General features: G+C 39.7%; 1 protein-coding gene across 2 annotated transcripts in view; it reads right to left on the bottom strand.

Annotated features, from left to right (window-relative positions):
- Positions 1–1693: 1693 nt before the first annotated feature.
- Positions 1694–27973, bottom strand: part of CPE (carboxypeptidase E) — a 116820-nt gene continuing 90540 nt past the window's right edge. For both annotated transcript variants that reach the window (XM_064585239.1, XM_064585241.1), the window contains 5 exons: positions 27415–27597; positions 11557–11696; positions 6935–7034; positions 4098–4216; positions 1694–2502 (listed from right to left, as the gene is read on the bottom strand). In XM_064585239.1, the coding sequence (XP_064441309.1) occupies positions 2404–2502; positions 4098–4216; positions 6935–7034; positions 11557–11696; positions 27415–27597 (641 nt within the window). In that variant the 3' untranslated portion in view covers positions 1694–2403. The remainder of the gene's footprint in view (positions 2503–4097; positions 4217–6934; positions 7035–11556; positions 11697–27414; positions 27598–27973) is intronic.

The raw sequence follows: 27973 nt of genomic DNA, 5'->3' as shown, positions 1-27973 counted from the left end.
GAATTAACACCTGTCTTCCAATAGTCGCATGCGTAGCCGACTTGGTCTGTATAGCCTTGTGGCAGAGAGATATTCTACTTGTGCCTCCGTATTTCCTGCATCCTGCTCAGTTAGGCAAACCCATATGACTAGTCCTGGCCAACAGATTGTGAGAAGAGCGGACAAGTGTCATTCGCAGGCTAAGTCAATAAAAGGTCCATTCTTGATTCTTCAGTCTCTCCTTCAGTTCCCTGCAATGACCAGGGAGGTCCCACATTCCAAATGGTATACCTCCATCCACCTACGTCCTGAATGAATGACAGAGACAGAGTTCAAGAGCACCATGTCATGGCCTTGCAGAATGAGAACAGGAAGCACTTTCCAGAGTCCAGAATCAATTCTGGAACCAGGACCATTCTCCATCCCCAAAAGAGGAGGCCTATAGAATATCCACTTCCCGAGATCTCAGAATTGCTGCAGACCAGTGAATGCTGTGCACCTCTTATTTCTCACCATTCCGAGTAGGAGTGTTTACTGACTTTATATTGACCCTATTCTGTTGTATGTTGGGTGAGAAAGATGTATATAAACTGTCTCTTTGGTTTGTAGATTTGAGGAGCAAGAGAGGTCACATGTTGATCTGATATAGAGGCCATTGTGGGATCACTCAAAAATCCCAGACTTGAGGCTCAAAGCCTTGATTTAAGTTGCCTCACTTGTGGAGGGATCAAGTGAATTCTCTATTTAGAAAAAAGGGAGCAAACCTATGTTGGCAGCCAGAAGGGAGAACTATAATAGTGATAGTGTTGCTCACCAAAGATGGTGATTCAACAGAGCTGTGTGACTAGCTCCAGGCGATGGGCCATGGACAGAAGTGACTTCAGGTATGTCTTACAGATATTTGAGTCAAAAATACACTTTTCTTGTGCTTAAGCCATTATATATTGGGGGGTTTGGTATGCCAACAGTTAACATTACATTAACAAAAACCTATACCTGCATATTGATCAACCATACCATCATCAGCACCACCACTACCACACACGCACGCACGCACGCACGCACCCCTACACTCAGTCACTGCGCGGCCCATACCTGCTCCTATTTTAGGCATGGGCTTACATGCATTGAGAGGCTATTTCTGAGTCCCCTCAGCCAGTCTAATTTAGTTTCTCTGTCATTCTCTTTTTCTGAACACCCTATTCTTTCCTGCCATTTTACTCATCATGATAGATAATTACATACTTATTTCTGTGTAATTTATTTAAAGTCTATGTCCACAACTGATCCATAAAATCCATGGAGTCAGAACCTTTTGTCCACCAATAACACACACAGAGTCTGCACTGTGCTTGGCAAACAGCAGTCACTGGATAAATTTTAAAATGGCAAAGATAGTGGTGCCTGGTTGGCTCCGTTAAGGGGCTGACTTTGGCTCACATTGTGATCTCGTGGTCTGGGACTCGAGCCCCATGTCGGGCTCCCTGCTCGGTGGGAAGTCTGCTTCTCCCTCTCCCTCTGCTGCTCCCCCAGCTCATGCATGTGCTTGCTCACTCTCTCGCTCTCTCTCTCAAATAAATAAAATTAACTAATTAATTTTAAAATGGGGAGGATTAACAAGTGAGAGGCCATTACAGGAAATACACTTTTCATCACAAGACCACAACTCTAGACCAAAAATCATAGAGAATTAAAATAAAATAAAGACCATGGGGATTTTTTTTTTACCTTTATTCGTTCAGAATGCAATTCTAGACCAATCTACAACCAAGAGAAAACACTTAAACTTTTAAGTGGCGTTAACAGGCTGAATAATATAACAGTACAGCCCCCATATGTACAAGCAAGAAGTCGATTTCCATTCTCATCATAAAACCTCTTTCTAAACATTTACATTTCCTTCCCATCCAAAACAATGCATTAACATGATCATGCTTATATAGCTAGTCAGCACAAGACAAATGACAATTGATACTGAACTATTGAAGTCTTGCGGTATAGTGCTCACAATTCCACGCTGTAACTGTTGACCTTTTCAGTGCACTCACCAGGTGGCACTGTCACCAATTACATTAAAAGCACTTCATTAATTTTTAAAGGCTAGAATTACTCAAAAAGTTTCTGTATCGTAAATAACATGGAATATTGCATTTAAGTCTAAAATGGCAAGATCACTTATACCTTTTCTACAGTCCTCCATGTAATATGTGTAGGAAAATGAATGTTATATGAGGAGAAACAGACCAAGTTCTTATATTTTTACCTAAAAGTCTAGTTATTTATTTTAAGTAGTGTCTATTGATACTTAAATGATTACAAAATAAATCAATGTTAAATATTGCACAAAATCTAAAGGAAAATGGCCACGTTACATCATACTATATTGTATAGATAATGATTAAAAGCAGCTAATTAGAAGCTTTTTTAAAAATTTAAAGTTTCTGACATCATTTTCCACCATTCCATCAATTCTTCCTTTTCCTCTTCTTTCCTTTCAGAAAATGACTCCAGTTCAAAATCAACCTAAAGGAGAAAATCAAGAATATATTGTTACCAAACTGCATGTGTATCTTTAAAAGCTGAAATTTTAAAAATGAGCGCAATTCTAGAGCTTATAGAATAAGCTCAGTTCAGCCACCTCAATTAAAGTATAGCCTAAAAATCCCTTGTGATAAACAAAGATATTTTCAGGGGGAAAAAAAACAATCAAAAGCCATTATGTTTGAAATGTGCTTTGATCTTATAGCCTTGTAGGATTATTTAAAAGCAGATTATTTAAAGGCAGCTTATTTAAAGGCAATCTTTCCCTGCCAATAAGAAGATGTAATTTATAATTAATTTTTTTCCTTTGAGTATTCACTGAGCATCTATAATCCTTGAATTTTCTCCTAATAGCTGGGGAAATATGGCAGAATGTAGTTCAGTGTCCTGGTGTCCCAAACCACAGGTTCTGCTTTCCAGAATCTTGGATCTGCTAAGGAAACTGATGGAGACATATACATCTCCAAACCACTACAAAGGCCAATGGCCCAGGAACTCAACTCTGTGTGAACTGGGAGTTCTCAGCAGGTCTACGGAAATCCATGCACTTCGGCATAAAAGGCTATTCAAAATCTGTACTTCCCATCCTCAGTCCTCCTCGGGCCCTTTAGATACCCCTGCTCTCATTGCAAATAGAAGTAAGAGTTCTTGGATCTGGCCACTTAAGCCCCTAGTTTTTTAGGAATATAACACTCACTACCTCCTTGAAGTAACACTGGCCAGAAAGGCTGAGATCCAAATAACTGAACATTTAACAACCTGTTTCTGGGGCTACTTTTTCCTAGGAAAGTTTCACTTGTCCAAATTTACCTCCTGATTTTAAAACACATACAGCCTAATGTACACATACATGCAATGAAAACCAAAGCACCAGTTAAAAATTCAAGCTATTCTGTCTGCAAAACTAAGCACTTATACTCCAAACTTTGAGTCATGCACAAAAATGCAATAAATTCTTTTTAAGTAAGCCTTTCAATTGGAAATCCTGCAGGCCATTCCCTGGTTGCAAAAATGTAATGCAAAGATTGTAGAATGCAGCAGAATCCTGCTCCAAGAGAAGTTTTGGTCTCATCACCATCACCTTCCTAGTGAAATAAGTGGTACCTACTTAAATAAGATGCACTTTTTGATAGCTCTTAGCACATAATATGTGCTTAATAAATATTTGGTTAATGCCTAAGATCACCTGACAGGCATAATTAATTTTTCCAAATACTCACTGAGTAGTGTACTGAATGCTAGAAATAGAAAGATAAATGGAACAGAAATCTCATTTTAGATTGAAATCAATGTGGCAAATAAAAGTTTAATTTTTTTAAGTTGTAACTGATTTTCTTGTGGATGTCTTCAAAAACTGAGAAACGATAAGGGAGCTTCACACTGAGTGGTATAAAATCAACCAAGGAGCCCTTGGTCAAGTCACCTGACTTTGCTAGGCCTCAGTTTTCTCATCTGTTAAATGGAGGTAATAGCGGTACCTACCTCAGAGGGTTATTATGAAGACTAAATATAAATCATTTGAATACGTGTGACACAGACGAAGTACTCAATAAATCTTAGCAATTATGATCTCTTACCCCAACAGCAGGGCTATAAGGAACTGCTACTTTCTTTGTTATTGCCAGATAGCCCGGAGCGGAGGCTGTGAGTTTATAGTTTCCGGGCACAAGCAATCTCCAGTAATCCCCATCCTTTGCTGTAGGGAAACAAAATATCAAATCACATAATTATGCCATTTTAGGAATACCTAGTATACCTCAGTTCAACTTCTTTGATTCCCTATTTTTAAAGTAGATGTTTATGGAATTTGATAAAACTCCACTGAAATGAGTGTTACACTCTCTTAGAGGAAGAAATTTCTAATAGCAATTTTACAGATATTAATGTCAAACTGTCAATAAATCTTCTAAGATCATGGATCCTCATAATCACATCAGGAGTGACACAGGTAAAAAGATATATAAAGCCCCCAATCATGATGCCAGAGCATCTGGTGCTGTGTTTTGATTCTGGCCAAGTATCTTGTCATGAAGACCTGATGGGCTGAATCTAATCAGTGCTTCACAAAGAGTGACCCAAGACAGCCTCATTGGAAACCCTAAGGCACTAGCTAGAAGTTTCTATTTCTGAAGATTCGGAATAGGTTGGTCTGAAGTGCTGGTCTGGAGGGACTGCATTTTCAACAAATTCTCTGGAGAATTCCTAAGCAGAGGTAAGGTTCATAATTCTTCTCACCCCACATGTCCACAGCTCCCTCCTCATCTCGGTTAGGATCCCTGGCCACCCCTATATAATCAGTCTCATGCATGTGCCTTCAACTCATCTGCTTTTCCCTCTTGGTTATACATGCCAGGCAAGCCACCAACCCTGGATCATTTCTGGCTCTCCACCTGTCCCCACGGAGCTGGGGAAAACACACTGCCTTGCTCATCAGTCTCTGACTCATATACACCGACCTAACCTCGGGCATGGAACTGCCCGGTCTTCCTTCTAGTCCCTTCCTCCCTGGTCCTTCCACGCTCTCATCTTCCTAGATCAGTGAACATCAATCACTTGGGAAACTTGGTACAGTGCAAATTCTAGTTCGCTAGCCCTAGGGTGAAGCCTGAGATTCTGCATTCCTAACCAGCTCCAGGGCACTGCTGAATTCAGCTGCTGGGCGGGGCACACTTTGAGTAGCCAGGCCCCAGTGAACATTGCACACTTTCTCCTTTTTCCTAACACCCCTGACACATCCTCTTCATCCTCACTCTCAGTTGATGCTTTCCATCTTACTTCACTGTGAAAATAAAACCAGAAAACAGAAAAGCCCCCGTGACCATCTCTCCCAATCTTCCTCTGACTCCCACATCTCCTTTCAGCTGGTGCATCACTGATCGCCTTTGCTTTATAGCAAAATGTCTGAAGAGATTTGTCAATACTCTATTTCTAATGTCTCTCCTATTCTCTCTTAGACCCTCCAATGAGGCTCCACCGGCCCGTGGAAACAGATTCTATAGGGATTCTCCACACTGGTTCATTCACAAGGTTCATCTTACTTGGCACTCCTGATCACTCTCTCTTTCCTGAAACACTTCTGGGTCTCCAGGACAATGCATTCGGTTCTCTCTCTACCTCAGGCTCCATTCCTCCTTCCTATCCTGCCCTCGAAAAGATCTTCTCAGATTTCATTCCTTTCTACCTGTATGTATTTCCTATGTTAGATTTTCCTAAGATGCCTGCATCATGGAATGCAGAAAAAATCGCATCTCTCTGGCACTTGGGTTGACAGGCAGAAGAGGCTCCATGTAGCCAGAGGGGACCGAGGCCTGGGTGCCCTCTCTGAGCTCTCTGAGGGCTAAGGGAGCAATGTCTTGGCACAAATTCTGGTATATTGGTTGGCAAGATGTGCTGGCACTTAGTGGGGTGTTGATAAATATTTGTTGAATAGATAAATAAATGGGACTTTAGGGGGGCATGTTAAGGATTTTTTAAAATACTCAAGTTAGAAATGAGGAGGTTAAGAAAGAGGTAAGGGTACAGAGTGGGAAATAAGGTAAATGTTCAATAATTATAAGGCCTGGAAATATGTGAATAGTTCATAACTAAAAATATATTGTTGTTGTTGAAAAGACCCAACAAATGACAGTTAAAACTAAAATGAGCTGGATAAATGTTGATCAACAGGAGTAGGTAGGTTTGTCAGGAAAATACATCCTCGTCCCCGAACAGGGAAAACTGAAATGGGGTTTTGAAGTTAGAAATTACTAACATCCACCTCAAAGCTGTTAACATCTTGTTTGACCCTGAGTAAGTCTGCATTTATCATACAGATTAAATGAAGAAACGTGTGAGAAATCCTAGACACACAATACACTGGCATTTTTCTTTCCTATTCTTTCCACTCTCTCCTGAGGTCCTCCAATTAACAGCTTGTCAGCACTTCAGATTGATCAGAAAGATGCTGATACTTCAACTCCAGCGAGTTCATTTGCTTTTGCCTCAAGAACTACACGGAACTTGATGGAATGAGCACTGGGTGTTGTATGCAACAGATGAGTCACTGAACTCTACCTCTAACACTAATAATACACTATATTGTTAATTAATTGAACTTAAAATTAAAAAAAAAAAAAAAAAAACTACACGGAACCTCCGGTGGATGGCACCACCTGTGAGCTCCGGGCTGAGAGAGTGAGGAAAGGGCGCCATCTGCTGCACTCCAAGTTCTAAGCCAGCAACCATCCCGAGTAACTGCCTGACCTGCTCCCACAAAGGAAATTTAACTAGATCAAAGCTGGAGGAGAGAGAGGTAAAGAGACAGAAGGCATTCGATTGTTTTGCTTAGAATAGCGTTAAGAACTGTAACTAGGATAACAAGTAATCATGCTCTGTATTACACTAGAGCCTCCAGATCACGGCAGAGAACACCCACCAGATGTAATATCATGGTCTATTCCTTCCACAGAGATGGTTGCATTGGCAATCGGGTTCCCTTGAAGGTCTCGGACAAAGCCTTTAACTCCTCGGTGTATCTGTGAAGGTCAAGAACCAAAAAAATCAAATTAGAAATTATCTAAGAACACGTTTCATGTCAAGAATCTCCTTAATTTCGGGGCACCTGAGTGGCTCAGTCAGTTAAGCGTCTGTCTTCAACTCAGGTCGTGATCCCAGCGTCCTAGGATCAAGCCCCACGTCGGGCTCCCTGCTCAGTGGGGAGTTTGCTTCTCACTCTCCCTCTGCCTGCCGCATTCTCTCTCTATCAAATACATAAATAAAATCTTAAAAAAAAAAACTCCTTATTTTCGAGCAGAATACTGTAGATCCTCATTGTTTAAGGATCAAAATATGCTCAAATTGTTTTGAACATTCTCTACACTGTTCTTTCTCAAGTGGACAAATGGGAAGTAATCCCCTGAAAATTGACATATCGTTCTGTGTCAAAGAAAGACAACAAAGTACCTTCCAAATCACCAAAACAAAACAAACAAAAATCTGTCATATCTGTAAAGTAGATCTGGGCTTAGCATTTTTCATTACTTTCTCCCTCTTACATTTGGTCACCTGTGTGTAGGCTGTATGGCCCCTGCCAGCTAACAAGAATCACATTCCAGCCCTTTACCCCTTGTTCATGTTGAGTAAAAAGATATACCGTGACTAGGCTTGCAGTAAACCCATTAACAATATTCTTTTTGTTGAAAATAAGTGACATGAAAGATCTGTGAACTTCAAAACTGAAGACTGGATTTAGAAAGGAAACGGAAGAGGCGCTGTGAAGAATAACGTCCTGGAATTAAGCTGTAGTCGATAACTAATGCAATGCAAACTACAAAAGCAGCTTTTTCCTTCGTTTTTAAACAGAATTCAACTAAGTCAATATGCGTTTCAAGTGACAGAGAGTCACTTCAGGTTCCTGAGAAAGTGCTGCTTCTGGAAATACCAAATGGTGATTCATTAAGCTTAATTACTTAACAGAAGATGCCTGAACTTCCCAGAGGTTCAGCTTGGTCCTCACTCCATCTAGCCCTAGAAATCGAATTTTCTTTTGCTCCTGAGGATACTGAAATATTTCCCACAGAAGGTAGAATAAGTCTCAGGTCTGCCTTTGTCATCAGAGAATAAATCTGGCAGTAGTACAATGTTTTATCAAAGAGATGCCCCGTGTTATCAATCAACAAATCTTTTTGCATTTGCTATTTTTTTTAAATACAGAATCTCTAAAACCCTACAAAAATAACATGTATTTCCTTTCTCTAAAGGCAATTTGGAGATCCGAAAAAATTTAGAGAAGAGGAAGAGAGCTACACAGAGAGCAGAAAATCAGAGGAAAAATACAAACTTCAAATTTCTTAATATGAGGGCTCTTCAAGGAAATTTAGAAGGCTTGTAAACAAGCCATTATTTACCCACATGTACTCTATGCTCACTGAGGCACTATAATCCTGGTATTATCAATATTATAAACCTTAGAGAAATGAAAGTTTTAAATTTCCTTGCCATTCGAAAATAAGCCAATCACTTCAAAAACACATAGTTCGCCTGCATTAGGCACAAATATATCCAGTTAATATTCATGACTTTACTTTTTCTGCCTCAGCAACCCAAAACTTATAGTATGCCATTTAAGAAATAGTGAAATAAGTAGCTATCTATCTCTGATATGGCAATTTTGGAGCAAACTTCTCTGAAAAATTCCACTGTAGTAATAAATCTCAATGGAAGTGTTACAGGCTCTCACAACTCCACATGAATGCAGATCAGGAAATGCTGTCATTTTATGGCTTTTGCAAAGGAAATCATGGAAGTTCAAATTTCACTCATGCCTGAAGAAGCTATTTACTACACTTGTCCTTCCTATAATGCTCTCTCCTCAGATTCCAGGACATCAATCAACCAATGCTGGGAAAAAAAAAAAAAAAAACAGAGATTCCATTGTTACTAGAACTGTCCATATCACTGACCCTTAAGCCCTCCCATACGTTAGGTATCAGCCAAAGAGTTTGTTGAAATGGAGACTCTGGGGTCCTACCATGCAGGGAGTGGGATTCAGTGGTGGGCCAGGAAAGTCATTTTTAACAAGAACCTAGGTGATTCTGATGCCTGTGGCCACAAACCATTCTTTGGGAATTTCTTTGGGAATTTTAAGAACTAGACTGTTCCAAAGCTATTGAGTGAGAGGCTCTCCACCATAGCGAACTATTTATCTTAATTAACTTTACAATTCCAGTTCCTGCAAACATCCCTTTAAAGCCCTGCAAGGGATTTCCTTTCAACCAATTACAGAATTAGACCTTCTAATCACCTATTTTCCATGAGTTGTAAACTAGTCCACACTTAAACTTTAGGTCCAGGTGTTCAATTACTAAGCCCCACCGTACTCTGTCCCATTGTCAATAAAATAATTTCAATACAGAACTTCTGGCAGTCTTCACTGACCTGTCATCAGCCTAAACTAAGTGTTCTATGAAGCAAGCTGGATGAGCCCATTGTAAACATCACTCTCACTGCTTCCACACAGCTGGTACCATAACACTGAGGTCCTATCAGGGTGGATCCTATGGGTCTGTGGACAGATCAAATTCTGATTCCAAGTGGCATAAAACAGCACTGTACGACCTGTTCCCTCTTCTTTCCAGCTTATTTCTATATAAATTGATGAGCTGATACATGCTTACTTGCCACCATAAATATAACACATATTCTCCTCTTTCCTGATGGTACACATTTGTGGGTTTTGTTTTGTCTTGAGTTTTTTCTTAATAACTAAGACCTAAGCAGCAGCTGAACTTCTTTTTTAAATTAATGAGCAGGACTGGTTTAGGGACCCAGTGTGCTGCCATGGCTTTTTGTAACTGACCTTTATTTTAGCATTTATTATCCTCTCGTGTGATTCGGTACTGACGTTTCTGAACTCACTAATATGAAGACTTCTAGCCCCAGTGCTTCACAGTGTGCCTAAGACACTAGACTACCTGAATAAATTTTTGTTGAAAGAACTATATAAATAGAATGAAAAGCACTGTTATAAAGGAGGCATTATTTGACATCTAAGTGGAGGACTTTTCAAATAGCCCAGTCTTACTTCCTCTTCCCAAAAAATGTATTTATAGCTCTCCTCGAAGGAGATGCTATTCATGGGTTCTTATCAGGGTTGCTCTAGGGTCAGCATGGCTAATTATCCTCAGCTTTTGTTGTAGAAAATGCCTTTTTATATTAACATGCAGCAGGATTCCACTGATTGAAAAACTGTGTAATGTAATTTTTAATCTTTGTAATTGGTGGATCTATTCCATGAGAATCACTTTTAGTAAGGTGTTATATGGATATCTGACACGTGTAAAAGAATACTTAAGCTGATTTTACATTTTTTTAAATGCACTGGTGCCCTATGTATATGTTGTCCACATATATGCAAATAGCTTCATGTTTATTTAACATCATTTGTTCATATCAAATTAGTTTTTAAATTAGTCTGGACTATCTGCTGGCGTGTGAAACTGACATCACTCTACTTAGCTTTGGGTGTAAAAAGCCACATACAGAATGGAATTTGAAGCCCATCAAGGCACCACAGGCAAGGATCAGAGTCTTTAGGTCTATTTCACCAGCGCGGCCCCTGGTGCCAATGTCAACACAGTATAGAGGTGTAGGGTGGGCAGGGGACTGGCCTGGGTTTAATCTCAGTAGATAAGTTATCTTACTCTTGCGGATGGTGAGATTCCCCCCAAATTCCGTAGAGACCCCACTGGAATGGCTACTTAAGTGCCTATCTAGCACAGATCTAGGCTTGTGTGTTATCAGAGGCAATATGGCATGGTGATTCTGGAAGGACACAGCCTGGATTCAAATTCTGCCTGAGTGACTTCAGGCAAGCTGTTTGACTTTTCCGTGTCTCTGATCCCTCATTTTTAATTCAGGGATGATGATGATGATGACGATGATACAACTTCTATCATAAGGTTGTTGTGAAGATTAAATGCATTAATGATTACATATAAGACATTCAGAACAATGCCTGGGAAACAATAAACACCCAATAAAGGAAAGCTATAGGTATTATGATTACCTCAGATCCCGCTCAGTGGAGGGTGAAACAAGTGGGGCATATGGGGCACAGAATTTAAGAAGGCATTCACACTCGGGTGCTGATCCTATATCCACATGCCCTGAAGAATAAATACCTCCTTAAGTTTTGGGCCCCAGGCGCCTCACTTACCTCACCCTTGTCGTGGTCCTGCCTGGGATGCCCTACAGGCCCAAGACAATCAGGGAGGAGGGTCCTAGGACTGCCTGGCTTAGAGCAATATGAATGAACACAGGATGTCACTTCACTTTACCACAAATCTCAGTTTAATCAGTTCTCAGTGAATATTCATGAGCCACAAAACCTATGACAAATGAAAGCCTGTTTGGACTACTACCGACATGTTTTCCAAATGTAGCATCCTCATTCTGAGTCAGATGGATTCCCCTGGACTGGACTCCTCACAGGAAACGATTGTATGCCAGGTTTAAATGCTCTGAGATCTCCCATTTTATGCTGGAGGTGGTGTTTACCTGCTCGAGGTAGCTAACAAGGGAGTTTTTGTTATCCTCCCAGTAGCTCTTCAGAGTCTCTTCAGGTGGAAACTTTTCACAGCTAAGCTCCACAGTGATCTCGAAACAGTTGCTGCTGAGATAATTGAAGTCTTGCATTCCTGCCAAGGCACCAAATGGAAAGTCAAAATATACATGTGGAGACGAAAACTCTACACAAGCCGTTCTGCTGAATTGGGAGCTAAGCAAAAGATACACCAACCGGTGCATTTTGAGTAGCCTGTGGGAAACCACAAGGAAAATCACCTACCATAAGGGACAGAACAACATAATTGGGAGGCTGTTACTGCCTTAGAGCAGAAACTCTCGGGTTCTTAAGCAATCACTTAGCTTAATGCATTGCTGTTGTTGGGTGCTAAAGCAGGCATCGACCATGTTTTGATTGCTGGAACTGTCTTCAAAGAAGATAACAGGGAACAATGACATCAAAATGACAGAATAGGAGCTTTCTACGATCTTCCTAGAAAAAGAACGCCAATCTTGACAATCACCCATGGAACAAAGTGCCTTTGTGGAAGGCCAGGAGTCCAGGGCAGAAGTTCCAGCACACCACTGGAGGGAAAAATCAGAGACTGGATACACTGAAGAAAGTAAGAGTAATGGTTTTGCTTTATTTGCATCAGACCTTCCCTGATGTGGCACAGCTCAGTACCAAGAGAGAATTTTTTGGTCCATGATTTCTCTCATGAGGGAAAGTGGGAACGTGAGTGAGTTGTGCTGGACACAGCTTCTTTCTCACCCCATCCAGAAAACTTAAGTATACTACATGACCAGGGCAGGGAATGGCTGGGAGAACAGTAGCCAAGACTTCCAGAGTGTATCAAAGGGATGTGGATCTTACTAACCACATCACAGACTCCATCAGGAAGCCTATCCATTAGCCATTGGAGACACCTTGCCTGCAGATCCCCTCAACTGGCCCACAGGCACCCCTAACATTCTGCACACCCCACCCACACACCTCACCCTGTGGCCAGCTCCCTCTGCATGCCACTGACAGTAGCAACAGCAAGCCTTTTCAGATGCCCAATGAGCACACACAGAAAGCCGGCCCAACTCTGCAGGGCTGAGAGAAATTTGAGCATTTAGCACTGCCCTAGAGAAAGCAAACAGTAGGCTATCAGCAACTGACCTGACCCTGCAGGATCAAAAGAAGGCACACAATTTTAAGAATTCTCCCCCTAAGAAGTAAGGAGGAGGTATAGCATAGAAAAGGTCTGGGAAAGCCTCAGAATTCCTAACAGGGCTAAGAGAAGTTATTACTCTACCAAAGCCTGTTGGTAAAGACAGAGGAGGTGACCTTCTTCTTCAAATGGGAAGGCAACAACACAAGACTTCAAGGAACATGAAAAATCAAGGAAACATGACACCACCAAAGGAACACAATAATTTTCTAGTAACCAACCCCAAAGAAATGGAGATCTGTGATTTTCGCAATAAAAAGTTCAAAATGGTTGTTTTAAGGAAGCTCAGTGACCTACAAGAAAAAACAGAAACAAACTCATGAAATCAGAAAAATTATACATGAACAAAATGAGTTTAACAGGAAGAAATCATAACAAGAACCAAACAGAAGTTCAAGAACTAAAAAACAACAACAACAACAAAAATACAAAGAATTAAAAGGAGGAAAATGCAATAGGGAGCATTAACATCAGACTGGATCAAGCAGAAGAAAGAATCAGGAGGCAGATTCTTTTAAAGGAAGCAGGTCATTTAAAATCATCCAGCCATAGGAAAACAAAGAAAAAAGAATGAAAAAGAGTGAAGAAAGCTTACATGACTACAGGATACCATTAAGAAAACAATCTACAGGTGGGGAAAAGATGGCAGAGGAGTAGGGGACCCTATTCCAACCAGTCCCTGGAATTGAGATGGATACTACCAGACCACTCTGAACACCCACAAAATCAGCCTGAGATGTAAGAAGATAGATCTGGATCTCTACAAACAGAATATCACAGGTGGTTGGTTTCGAGGTACAAAGCAGGGAGCCGTGATTCCACAGGCCCATATCGGAGGATAAACGGCAGCCGGAGGGAGCCTGGCTGCCGGGATCCTATACTGCCAGTGAGCGACAGCCTCCAGTGCTGCGGACCGGGCACACACTCAAAGACTGGTAGCAGCGGGGAAAGGACTTTAGGGTTGCCCCTGGACGGAAACCCAGAGCTGCGGGGCCACGCGTGTGAACTGGGGGCGGCTGGTGGTTTTAGAAGCCCAAAGAGCAGAGATGTGCCCCAACCTGGAGTCAAGGACTGGGAGCACTGCTGAGAGGAGCACAACCCAGGACCACTGCAGTTTTAAGCAGCACAGACAGAAACGGAGATAGTGTGGCCTGGAGAGCTCACTGAAGAACAGACTGTGATCTCTCTGCTCTGAGGCAGAGGACTGGAAAGGGTTTCTTCTGCTCTGACTCTTGGAAAAGACACGGAAAGCCACCAGGGAAAGCCACCAGAGAAAAAAAGCCCCCAAAAAACAGTTTTCACTGAGCCCATCACCCACCACAGGGGGCAGGGCAAATCTGCCCAAACAGGGTTGCTTGAGTAACAGCACGGTAGGCCCCTCCCCCATGAGACAGGCTGGGAAAACAAGAGGCCAGCAACCCTAAGGTCCCAAGAAAACAGGGGCATCTTGCTTGGGATGTGGTCAATAATTTGGACTCTGTACTTCCCCTCAAACACCCCTCAACAGAATGACTAGGAGGAGGAACCCCCAAAATAGGAAAGACTCAGAGATTCTGACTTATGCCACAGATTTACAAATGGTTTCAGATATAACCAAGATGTCGGAGATTGAATTCAGGCTAGCAATTTTGAAGACAATAGCTAGAATGGAGAAATCAATTAATGGCAACATACAGTCTCTAAGGGCAGAAATGAAAGCTGAATTGGCAGAACTTAAAAATGCTATCAGTGAGATCCAATCTAATCTAGATAATCTAACACCTAGGGTAAGCGAGGCAAAAGAACGAATTAGTGACCTAGAAGACCAATTAATAGACAAAAAGGGAAAAGAGGAGGCCAGGGAAAAACAACTCAGAATCCATGAAAATAGAATCAGAGAAATAAGTGACACCATGAAATGTTCCAATGTCAGAATTATTGGAATCCCTGAGGGGGTGGAGAGAGAAAGGACTAGAAGATATATTTGAGCAAATCATAGCTGAGAACTTCCCTAATCTGGGGAATGAAACAAACATTCGTGTCCTAGAGGCAGAGAAGACCGCTCCCAAGATCAAGGAAAACAGGTCAACACCCCGGCATATAATAGTAAAACTCGTAAACCTTAGAACCAAGGAAACCATCTTAAGGGCAGTTAGGGGGAAGAGATTCCTTACGTACAGAGGGAGGAACATCAGAATGACGTCAGACCTATCCACAGAGACATGGCAAGCTAGAAAGGCCTGGCAAGACATATTCAGGGTACTAAATGAGAACAACATGCAGCCAAGAATACTTTATCCAGCAAGGCTGTCATTTAGAATAGATGGAGAGATGCAGAGCTTCCAAGACCGGCAGAAACTGAAAGAATATGTGACCACTAAGCCGGCCCTGCAAGAATTATTAAGGGGGGTTCAATAAAAAGAGAAAGACCACAAGATTGATATAGAAAAGAAATTTACAGGGACAATCTATAAAAACAAGGTCTTCACAGGCAACATGATGACCATTAATTCATATCACTCTCAATGTGAAAGGCCTAAATGCTCCCATAAAACAGCACAGGGTTGCAGACTGGATAAAAAGACAGGAACCATCTATATGCTGTCTACAAGAGACTCATTTTGAACCTAAAGATACATCCAGACTGAAAGTGAAGGGATGGAGATCCATCTTCCATGCCAACAGACCTCAAAAGAAAGCTGGGGTAGCAATTCTTACATCAGACAAATGAGATTTTAAACTAAAGTCTGTATTAGAGACACAGAAGGACACTATATCATTCTTAAAGGGTCTATCCAACAAGAAGATCTAACAATTGTAAATATCTATGCCCCCAACATGGGAGCACCCATCTACATAAGCCAACTGTTAACTAAAATAAAGAGTCATATTGATAACAATATGTTAATTGTAGGAGACCTCAATACTCCACTCTCAGCAGGAGACAGATCATCTAAGCAGAAAATCAACAAAGAAACAAGAGCTTTGGGTGCCTGGGTGGCTCAGTTGGTTAAACGGCTGCCTTCGGCTCAGGTCATGATCGCAAGGTCCTGGGATCAAGTCCTGCATAGGGCTCCCTGCTCAGCAGAGAGCCTGCTTCTCCCTCTCTCTCTGCCTGCCTCTCTGCCTACTTGTGCTCTCTCTATCTCTGTCAAATAAATAAAATCTTTTAAAAAAAAGAAAAGAAAAGAAACAAGAGCTTTGAATGACACACTGGACCAGATGGACCTCATAGATATATACAGAACTTTCCATCCTAAAACAACAGAATACTCATTCTTCTCGAGCACACATGGAACTTTCTCCAGAATAGACCACATACTGGGTCACAAATCAGGTCTCAACTGATACCAAAAGATTGAGATTATTCCCTGCATATTCTCAGACCATAATGCTTTAAAACTGGAACTCAATCACAAGAAAAAATTTGAAAGAAATTTAAACACTTGGAAGCTTAAGACCACTCTGCTCAAAAATGTTTGGGTCAACCAGGAAATCAAAGAAGAACTTAAACAATTCATGGAAACCAATGAGAACAAAAACACACTGGTCCAAAACCTATGGGATACTGCAAAAGTGGTCCTAAGGAGGAAATACATAGCCATCCAAGCCTCACTCAAAAAAATAGAAAAATCCCGAATTCACCAACTACCTCTACACCTTAAAGAACTAGAGAAAAAGCAACAAACGATACCTAAGCCACACATTAGAAGAGAAATAATTAAGACTAGAGCAGAGATCAATGAATTAAAAACCAGAAACACAGTAGATCAGGTCAATGAAACTAGAAGCTGGTTCTTTGAAAGAATTAATAAGATCGATAAACCACTGACCAGACTTATCCAAAAGAAAAGAGAAAGGACCCAAATTAATAAAATTATGAGTGAAAGGGGAGAAATCATGACTAACACCTAGGAAATAAAAACAATTATTAGAAATTATTATCAACAACTACATGCCAATAAACTGAGCAATCTGGATGAAATGGATGCCTTCCTGGAAACCTATAAATTCCCAAGACTGAAACGGGAAGAAATTGACAACCTGAAGAGGCCAATAACCAGTAACAAGATTGAAGCAGTGATCAAAAACCTCCCAAAAAACAAGAGTCCAGGGCCTGATGGATTCCCTGGGGAATTCTACCAAACATTCAAAGAAGAAATAATACCTATTCTACTGAAGTATTTTTTTTTAAGATTTTATTTACTTATTTGAGAGAGAGAGTGAGAGAGAGAAAGAGCACAAGAGGGGGGAGCGGGAGAGGGAGAAGCAGACTCCCTGCCGAGCAGGTAGCCCAATGCGGGACTCGATCCTGGGACTCCAGGATCATGACCTGAGCTGAAGGCAGTCGCTTAACCAACTGAGCCACCCAGGCGCCCTCTACTGAAGTATTTTCAAAAAATAGAAACAGAAGGAAAGCTTCCAGACTCATTCTGTGAGGCCAGCATTACCTTAGTCCCCAAACCAGGCAAAGACCCCATCAAAAGGGAGAATTTCAGACCGATATCCCTGATGAATATGGATTCCAAAATCCTCAACAAAATCCTAGCTAATAGGATCCAACAATACAGTAAAAGGATCATCCACCACAACTAAGTGGGATTTATCCCCGGGATGCAAGGGTGGTTCAACATTCGCAAATCAATCAATGTGATAGAACACATTAATAAGAGGAGATAGAAGAACCATATGGTCCTCCCAATTGATGCAGAAAAAGCATTTGACAAAATACAGCATCCTTTCCTGATTAAAACTCTTCAGAGTATAGGGATAGAGGGAACATTCCTCAAGTTCATAAAATCCATCTATGAAAAACCCACAACGAATATCATCCTCAATGGGGAAAAGCTGAGAGCCTTTCCCTTAAGATCAGGAACACGTCAAGGATGCCCACACTCCCACTATTGTTCAACATAGTACTAGAAGTCCTAGCAGCAGCAATCAGACAACAAAAAGAAATAAAAGTATTCACATTGGCAAAGAAGAAGTCAAACTCTCTCTTTTCACAGATGACATAATACTTTATGTGGAAAACCCAACAGACTCCACCCCCAAATTATTAGAACTCATACAGCAATTCAGTAATGTGGCAAGATACAAAATCAATGCACAGAAATCAGTTGCTTTCTTATACACTAACAACACAACTGTAGAAAGAGAAATTAGAGAAACGATTCCATTTACAATAGCACCAAAAACCATAAGATACCTTGGAATAAACCTAACCAAAGAGGTAAAGGATCTGTACTCTAGGAACTACAGAACACTCATGAAAGAAATTGAAGAAGACACAAAAAGATGGAAAAATTTTCCAAGTTCATGGAATGGAAGAAAAAACATTGTTAAAATGTCTATGCTACCCAGAGCAATCTATACCTTCAATGCCATCCCGATCAAAATTCCAATGACATTTTTCAAAGTGCTGGAACAAACAATCCTAAAATTTGTATGGAATCAGAAAAGACCCCGAATCACTAAGGAAATGTTGAAAAAGAAAAACAAAGGTGGGGGTATCACGTTGCCTGATTTCAAGCTATATTACAAAGCAGTGATCACAAGACAGCATGGTACTGGCACAAAAACAGACATATAGACCAATGGAACAGAACAGGGAGCCCAGATATGGACCCTCAACTCTATGGTCAAATAATCTTCGACAAAGCAGGAAAAAATATGCAATGGAAAAAAGACAGTCTCTTCAATAAATGGTGCTGGGAAAAATTGGACAGCCACATGTAGAAGAATGAAACTCGACCATTCTCTAACACCCTACACAAAGATAAACTCAAAATGAATGAAAGACCTCAATGTGAGACAGGAATCCATCAAAATCCTAGAGGAGAACATAGGCAGTAACCTCTTTGACATCGGCCACAGCAACTTCTTTCAAAATACATCTCCAAAGGCTAGTGAGACAAAAGCAAAAATGAAGTTATGGGACTTCATCAAGATAAAAAACTTCTGCACAGCAAAGGAAACAGTCAACAAAACAAAGAGGCAACCCACAGAATGGGATATTTGCAAATGACATTACAGATAAAAGGCTGGTATCCAAGATGTTTAAAGAACTTCTCAAACTCAACACCCAAAAACCAAATAATCAAGTCAAAAAATGGGCAGAAGACATGAACAGACATTTCTCAAAAGAAGACATACAAATAGCTAACAGACACATGAAAAAATGTGCATTATCATTAGCCATCAGGGAAATTCAAATCAAAACCACATTGAGATACCACCTTACACCAGTTAGAATGGCAAAAATTGACAAGGCAAGAAACAACAAATGTTAGAGAGGTTGTGAAGAAAGGGGAACCCTCTTACACTGTTGGTGGGAATGCAAGTTGGTATAGTCACTTTGGAAAACAGTGTGGAGATTCCTCAAAAAATTAAAAATAGAGCTACCCTATGACCCAGCAATTGCACTCCTGGGTATTTACCCCAAAGACACAGATGTAGTGAAAAGAAGGGCCATATGCACCCCAATGTTCATAGCAGCAATGTCCGCAATGGCCAAACTGTGGAAAGAGCCGAGATGTCCTTCAAAAGACGAATGGATAAAGAAGATGTGGTCCATATATACAATGGAATATTACTCAGCCATCAGAAAGGATGAATACCCAACTTTTACATCAACATGGATGGGACTGGAGGAGATTATGCTAAGTGAAATAAGTCAAGCCGAGAAAGTCAATTATCATATGGTTTCACTTATTTGTGGAACATAAGGAATAGCATGGAGGATATTAGGAGAAAGAAGGGAAAAATGAAGGGGGGGAAATCAGAAGGAGAGATGAGCCATCACAGACTATGGACTCTGAGAAACAAACAGAGGGTTTTAGAGGGGACAGGGGTGGGCGGTGGGTTAGCCCAGTGATGGGTATTAAGGAGGGCACGTATTGCATGGAGCACTGGGTGTTGTACGAAAACAATGAATCATGGATCACTGCATCGGAAACTGGTGATGTATTGTATGGTGACCCACATGACATAATAAAATAAAATTTAAAAAAAAAGAAAAAAAACAACCTACACATCACAGAGCCCCAGAAGGAAAAGAGAAAGAGAAGAGGCAGAAAGCTAATATCAAGAAATAATGGCTGAGAGCGTCCTAAATCCAGGAAGAAATTTGGACATCCAAGTTCATAGGTCCCCAAAAATTTCAATTCAAAAAGATCTCCAGGACATATTAGAATAAAGCAGTCAAAAAAATCAAAGACAAAGAGATAATCTTAAAAGGAGCTAAAAGGGGAAAAAAATTAAAAAAGCTTATAACTTACAAAAGAACAGCCCCCACCCTGCCATAAGGCTATCAGCAGATTTCTCAGCAGAAACCCTATGGGCCAGGAGACAGTGGGATGATATGTTCAAAGTGAAAGAAAAAAACTGCCAACCAAGAAAACTTTACTCAGCAAAGTTGTCCTTCAGAAATGAAGGAGATACTTTCCCAAACAAACAAAAGCTGAAGGAGTTCATCACCATTAGAACTGTCTTACAAGAAATGCTGCAAGGCGTTCTTGAAGCTGAAATGAAAGGATACTAATCTGTAACATGGAAACATATAAAAATATGCAGCATACTGGTAAAGGTAGGTATAGAGTTAAATTCAAAAGACTCTAATACTGTATTATGGTAGTGTGTTAATCACGTAACTCTAGTATAAAAATTAGAGGACAAAAGTATTAAAAATAACTAAAGCCACAATAATTTATTAATGAATACATAACATGAAAAATGTAAACTGTGACATCAAAAACAAAATATTGGTGGGGAATGGCATAAAAAGTGTTTTTGTAAGCAATCAAAATTAAGTTATCAGCTTAAAATGGACTGTTATGTCTATAAGATGTAAGCCTCATACTAACCACAAAGCAAAAACTTATAATAGATTCACAAAAGATAAAGGTATAAGAACCAAAGCATATCACTAAGGAAAATCATCAATTCACAAAGGAGGTCAGAAAGAAAGCAAGAAAGGAATAAGAGAACTACAAAACAGCCAGAAAACAATAAGATGGTATTAATATATCTTTTAAATGTTAATGGTTTAAATCCTCCATAAAGACATAGAATATCTGAACAGATTTTAAACAAAACAAACAAACAAACAAACAAAAAACCAGGATCCAACTCTATGGTGCCTACCAGAGCCTCAGAGCCTCACATCATCTTTAAGGACAATGAGAGTTTGGAGTGAAGGAATGGAAAAAGATATTCCATGCAATTGGAGACCTAAAAAGAGTAGGAGTAGCTATACTTTTATCAGACAAAATACACTTTAAGCCAAAAAGCTTTAACAAGAGACAAAAAAAGTCATTATAAAATGATAGAAGGGTAAATTTCTCAAAGGAACTAACTCTTGAAAATTATATATGCACTCAACACTGGAGCATCTAAATATATTAAGCCAATACTAATAGGCCTGGAGGGAAAAACAGACAACAATTCAATAATAATAGGAGACTTCAATATCCCAGTTTCAACAATGGGTAGATTATCCAGTCAGAAATCTATAAGTAAAAACTGTCCTTGAACTATATGTTAGACCAAATGTATCTAACAGACATAAATGGAACATTCCATCCAACAGCAGAATTACACATTCTTCTCAAACCCACATGGAATATTATGCAGGATAGATTCACAATTATGTAGAAAATTAAACCAACACACTTCTGAACAAGCAATGGGTCAAAAAGGAAATCAAAAGGGAAACCAAAATATTATGAAACAAACAAAAATAGAAACACAGCACACCAAAACTTATGGGATGCATTAAAAGCAGTTCTAAGAGGAAAGTTTATTACAATAAATGCCTGCATTAAGAAAAAAGAAAGATCTTGAATAAACAATCTAACTTGATATATCAAGGAACTAGAAAAAAAAGAACAACCTAAGTCCAAAGTTAGCAGAAAGAAGGAAATAAGAAAGATCAGAGCAGATACAAATGAAATACAGACAAGAAAAACAAAAGGAAAGATCAACAAATCTGATAGGTGGATTTTTTTTAAAGATAAACAAAACTGACAAACATTTAACTAGACTAAGAATTAAGAGAGAGGGGCGCCTGGGTGGCTCAGTTGGTTAAGCGACTGCCTTCGGCTCAGGTCATGATCCTGGAGTCCCGGGATCGAGTCCCACATCAGGCTCCCTGCTCAGCAGGGAGTCTGCTTCTCCCTCTGACCCTCCCCCCTCTCATGCTATCTCTATGTCATTCTCTCTCTCAAATAAATAAATAAAATCTTAAAAAAAAAAAAGAATTAAGAGAGAGAAAACTCAAAAAATAATCAGAAATGGAAGAGGAGACATTACAACTGATATGACAGAAATGCAAAGGATCTTAAGAGACTATGAATGATTATAGACCAACAATTGGATAACCTAGAAATAGTTAATTTCTAGAAACATACAGCCCACCAAGACTGAATTATGAAGAAACAGAAAATCTGAAACAGACCAATTACTAGTAAGAAGACTGAACAAGCAATCAAAAATTTCCCAACAAAGAAAGGCCCAAGATGGTTTCACTGGTGAATTCTACCAAACATACAAAGAAGAATTAACACCAATCCTTCTAAAACTCTTCCCAAAAACTGAAGAGTAGGAAATACTCCCAAACTCACTTTATAGGCCAGCATTACCCTGATACCAAAGCCAGAAAAGGACATTACAAGAAAAGAAAACTACAGGCCAATATCCCTGATGAATACAGTTGCAAAAATTCTCAACAAAATACTAGCAAACTGAATTCAACAGCACATTGAAAGGATCATACAAAATGATCAAGTAGACTGTATATTTGGGATATAAAGATGATTCAACATATGCAAATCAACAAATGTGATACACCACATTGATAGAATGAAAGATAAAAATCACAATCATCTTGGGGCGCCTGGGTGGCTCAGTCGTTAAGCGTCTGCCTTCAGCTCAGGTCATGATCCCAGGGTCCTGGGATCGAGCCCCGCATCGGGTTGTCTGCTCAGCAGCGAGTCCACTTCTCCCTCTCCCACTCCCCCCGCTTGTGTTTCCTCTCTCGCTGTGTTTCTCTGTCAAATAAATAAATAAAATCTTTAAAAAAAAAAAATCACAATCATCTCAAAATTGCATAAAAAGATTTTGACAAAATTCAACATCTTTTCACGATAAAAACTCAACAAATTGGATGTAAAAGGAATGTACCACAACGTAATAAATGCTATATATGGCAAGCCCACAGCTAACATCATTAATGGTGAAAGGCTGAAAGCTTTTTCTCTAAGATCAGGAACAAGAAAAGGGTGCCCACTCTCACGACTCCTATTCAACATAGTATTAGAACTCCTAGTCAAAACAACCAGGCAAGAAAAAGAAATAAGACATCCAAATTGGAGAAAATGAAGTAAAACTGTCTTTGTTTGCAGATGATAAGATCTTATACATAGGAAGTCCTAAAGATTGCACCGAAAAACTCTTGGAACCAATAAATAAATTCATTAAAGTTGCAGGCTGCAAAACAACATACAAAAATCAGTTGCATTTCTATAACTAACAATGAGCTATCCAAAAAACAAAGAAAACAATCCCATTTACAACAGTATCAAAAGTAATAAAATACTCAGGAATAAATTTAACCAAGGAGGTGAAAGATCTATAAACTGAACACCATAAGACATTGATGAAAGAAACTGAAGAAGACACAAATGGAAAGATATCCTGTGTTCATAGATCAGAATTAATATTATTAAAATGTCCATACTACTCAAAATGATCTACAGATTCAATGCAATCCCTATCAAAATTCCAATGGCATTCTTTAAAGACAGAAAAAAATTCTAAAATTAAATGGAACCAAAAAAGACACCAAACAGCCAAAGCAATCGAGAAATAAGAATAAAGCTGGAGATATTACACTTTCTGACTTCAGTCTATACTATAAAGCTATAGTAATCAAAATGGTATGATACTGGCATAAAAACAGACACACAGATCAAAAGTCCAGAATTAAGAGCCCAGATATAAATCCTGGCACATACAGTTAACTAATATTTGACAAGGGAACTGAGAATATTCAATGGGAAAAGGCTAATCTCTTTAGTGAAAGGTATTGGAAAACTGGATATCCACACACAAATGAAAGACACTGGAATGTTATTTTACACCATACACAAAAATTAACTCAAAATGGATTGAAAAAGTAAATGTAAGACCTGAAATCATAAAGCCCCTAGAAGAAAACATAGGGCAGGGACGCCTGGGTGGCTCAGTCATTAAGCGTCTGCCTTCGGCTCAGGTCATGATCCCACGGTCCTGGGATCGAGCCCCGCACTGGGCTCCCTGCTCAGTGGGAAGTCTGCTTCTCCCTCTCCCACTCCCCCTGCTTGTGTTCCCTTCTCACTGTGCCTCTCTCTGTCAAATAAATAAAATCTTTAAAAAAAAAAAAGAAAGAAAGAAAACATAGGGGAAAAACCTCCCTGGCATTGGTCTTGGCAACAGCTTTTGGACATGGCAACAAAACACAAGTAAAAAAAGCAAAAATAAACAAGCAGGACTACATCAAACTAAAAACTTCAGTACAGAAAAAGAAACAGTCAAAAAAAAAAAAAAAAGAAAAAACAATCAATCTATAGAATGGGAGAAAATATTTGCAAACTATCCGATGAGGGGTTAATATAAAAAATATACAAGGAACTCATACAACTCAATAGCAAAGAAACAAATAATCCAATTAAAAATGGACAAAGAACCTGACTACACATTTTTCCAAAGAAGACATAGAGATGACCAACTGACATATAAGAAGATGCTCAACATCACTAATCATCCGGGAAATGCAAATCAAAGCCACAATGAGACATCTCACCTCATACCTGTTAGAATGGCTATTATCAAAAAGATAAGAGACAATAAGTGCTGGCAAAAATGCAAAGAGAACTTTTGTGCACTGTTGGTGAGAATGTAAATTGGTATATTCACTATTGGAAAAGGTAGGTTCAGAGGTTCCCAAAAGAATTAAAAATAGAACTACCATATGATCTAGCAATCCTAATTCTGGGTATATATCCAAAGAAAATGAAATCATTATCTAGAAGAGATAGATATCTGCACTCCCATGTTCACTGCAGCATTATTCACAGTAGCCAAGACATGGAAACAACCTAAGTGTCCATGGACAGATGAATGGATAAAGAAAATGTGGTATATATAAACAATGGAATATCATTCAGCCATAAAAATTAAGGAAATCCTGCCATTTGCAATAACATGGATGGACCCTGAAGGCATTATGCTAAGTGAAATAATTCAGATAGAGAAAGACAAATACTGAATGATCTCACTCATATATGAAATTTTAAAAAGCCAGCTTATAACTGCTTGTTATAAGATGAGTAAGTTCTGGGGAGCTAATATACAGCATGGTGACTATAGTTAACAATACTGTATAATATATTTGAAAGCTGCTGAGAGAGTAAATATTAAATGTCCTCACCACAAAAAAAAAAAAAAAAAAGAAAAATGGTAATTATGTCAAGTGATGGATGTCTTAGCTAACCTTATTAGGTAATCATTTATGCAATACATAAATAAATAAATCACATCATACACCTTAGACTTACATGATGTTATATGCAATTATATGTCCATTAATCTGGGGAAAATAAAATTTTTAAATAATTTTTTTAAAAAAGACAATAGGGTCAAACCCTCAACCCTCACTGGGCTACTAAAGAAATGTGCATCCCTCTGAACCTACCTCTCTATCAGGGAAGAGCTTGGACAGTCATATAAGATGGTCTGACATACTATTTTGTTCTTTAAGTTGAACCAATAGCACAGTAGATTCCTAAGGGCTTGGGAGTCTTAATAATATACTACATACTAATTTAACATTCAGAGTATCTACTACATACGAGGCATAATAAGAACACTGCAAACTGTACCAAGAGAGAAGATTCTGCATCCAGAACAATTTTACTTTGAACCTGATTCAAGCTAGTAGTGAATGCTATTGGTATCCACAGGATTGCTTCACCGAGCCAGGGGGTCCATCCCCAAATTGCTGTTTGAGTGTTGGCTGTTAAGAGTTCAGAGCTGACTGCTGTTTTCTAGGAGAGCGGCTGATAGAAACCACCTAGCTTGGGAGGTTACTCCCTCCTATCTCTCATTCCAAAACCCTCTTGGCAATCCCCAACCAAAGACTGACTTATATGAAGCCACCAAAGGTTGGTCCCCTTCCCCTAGCCTCAGGGCAGGATAATCCTGCCTGTGATTTAGACTTGAGGCCTTCCTCCCAATGGCTCAGGCTGAGGTTATGGCTGTCCCTGTGACCACATCCTTGTTCACCTCGATCCCCCTCCCTACCCTGCTTCCCTCACTTCCATACAGGGTTTTTCCTAAAGGGCACTTCCTCAATAAATTACAAGCAACCAAATCCCTATCTCAGGCTCTGCTTCTAGAAAACATGGACCTAGGACACTGATTTCATTCACTATCTAGAGAGCTAAAGAAAGTCAAAGCTTTCTTAGATTATTGTGGTTCATAATCACTAAGATTAATATTATTATTATTATTATTGTCATTATTTTACAGATACACATCTCTTGGTATTCTGTAGACAATACACTGTCTATAAACGTAATTCCAAAGGAATCATTAAAGTTTTTATAAATTGAATTATGAAATTACTTCCCATCTGACATATTCGACATAGTCTAAATCCTAAATCTGACTTTATTTCTCAGGCTATAGGGGGACAAAAGTGCTAAATCTGATCTGGCCTGATGCAAAATATAAGTTAAAACAAAACAAACATATATCAGAAAGAAAAATATCAGGAAGGATATTTTTCTCAGGGCATAATTCAATAAAAGGAGCATATTAAACAAACCCAAACCCCATAATTCACTAGTGCTGCTACTGCCCTAATTCTCTTGCATTTCCAGGTGGGTCATAGAAAATCGTTCTTGGGCAAAGAGGGTGGAAAAAAAAAAACAAAACATATCAGTATCTTTACATCTCATTCTTCATCCTGGATAGAGCGAGTGTTACACAACTGTCGATGGTCCGACTAACCTTGAAAATAAGAGTTCTATAAAGTCTACGTGCGGCAAAGGGAGTCAGGATTGCTGCCTGGTCACCTAGAAGATGCCTCCTCCAGCCAACGTGCTGCCTGTGAGCTTTTCCCTTTTCCAACCCCATAAAAGGTGAAGAGCTTCATGATCTAATAGTGCTTATTACAGTAGTGAATATAAACTAATATTCCACATCAAATAGTCCCCATTATCCCACCATTTAAAAGAAAAATAAAAGGTATATGGACCAAGATACACTGCCCTCTAGTATATACATTTGACTATAGTAAAAGCTTAACTAACATAATATATATAATAAGGAAGCTATCTTAAGTAGGGTATTTCACAATATTCGATTTATGTCTTTCCCATGGACGTCGTTCGTTCATTTCTCATATGTCTTCAATTAGCATCTTGATTTTTTAAGAGTCAAAAAAACAAAACTATACATAGCAACCATTCATGCAGAAAACTGATTTTAATGGATGAACCATCGATTCCGTCTATTTCTTAATGTTTGAGGAGGACTGAAAGCTCTCCACATCTAAACGGCACTGTAAGTAAGTCACCGAAGCACCGAAGCACAAAGCGAAACGGAAACTCACCGCCAGGTACACTGTACCAAGCAGCACCATTGGTTGTTCCAGCTACAAAGCTGCTGTCGTCATCATTCTTGCGACACGGTGGCCGATTGGGGTCAGACATGGGTGGGTTAAAAGAGGAGTACGCGCGAGCCAAGCTTTGGAAAATGGCATCATCTGGGCAGGAGCTGTATTCATGAGCACTACCTAGAAAATAAACCCACAAGGTTAAAGAAATTAATATAGACCAAAGAGCATTGCGTGTTTTTGAAAGAGTGGTTCAGTGTGGTCTCTTGCTGACCTCTTTTTTTTAAGATTTTATTTATTTGACAGCGAGAGAGAGCAGCCGAGGGAGAGGGAGAAGCAGGCTCCCCGCTGAGCAGGGAGCCCCCTGCGGGACTCCATCCCAGGACTCCGGGATCATGACCTCAGCCGAAAGCCACGCTTAACCGACTGAGCTACCCAGGTGCCCTCTTGCTGATTTCTTTTTTTTTTTTAAGATTTTATTTATTTATTTGACAGAGAGATAGAGAGCGCGCACAAGCAGGGCGAGTGGCAGGCAGAGGCAGAGGGAGAAGCAGGC

Source organism: Mirounga angustirostris, unplaced genomic scaffold (assembly GCF_029215605.1).
Source record: "Mirounga angustirostris isolate CCGP_5_RB_7025 unplaced genomic scaffold, mMirAng1.0.hap1 SCAF_2, whole genome shotgun sequence".
Classification (NCBI taxonomy): Eukaryota; Metazoa; Chordata; class Mammalia; order Carnivora; family Phocidae; genus Mirounga; species Mirounga angustirostris.
Note: the sequence above shows the minus strand (reverse complement) of the source record. Positions and strands in the feature narration are given on the sequence as shown.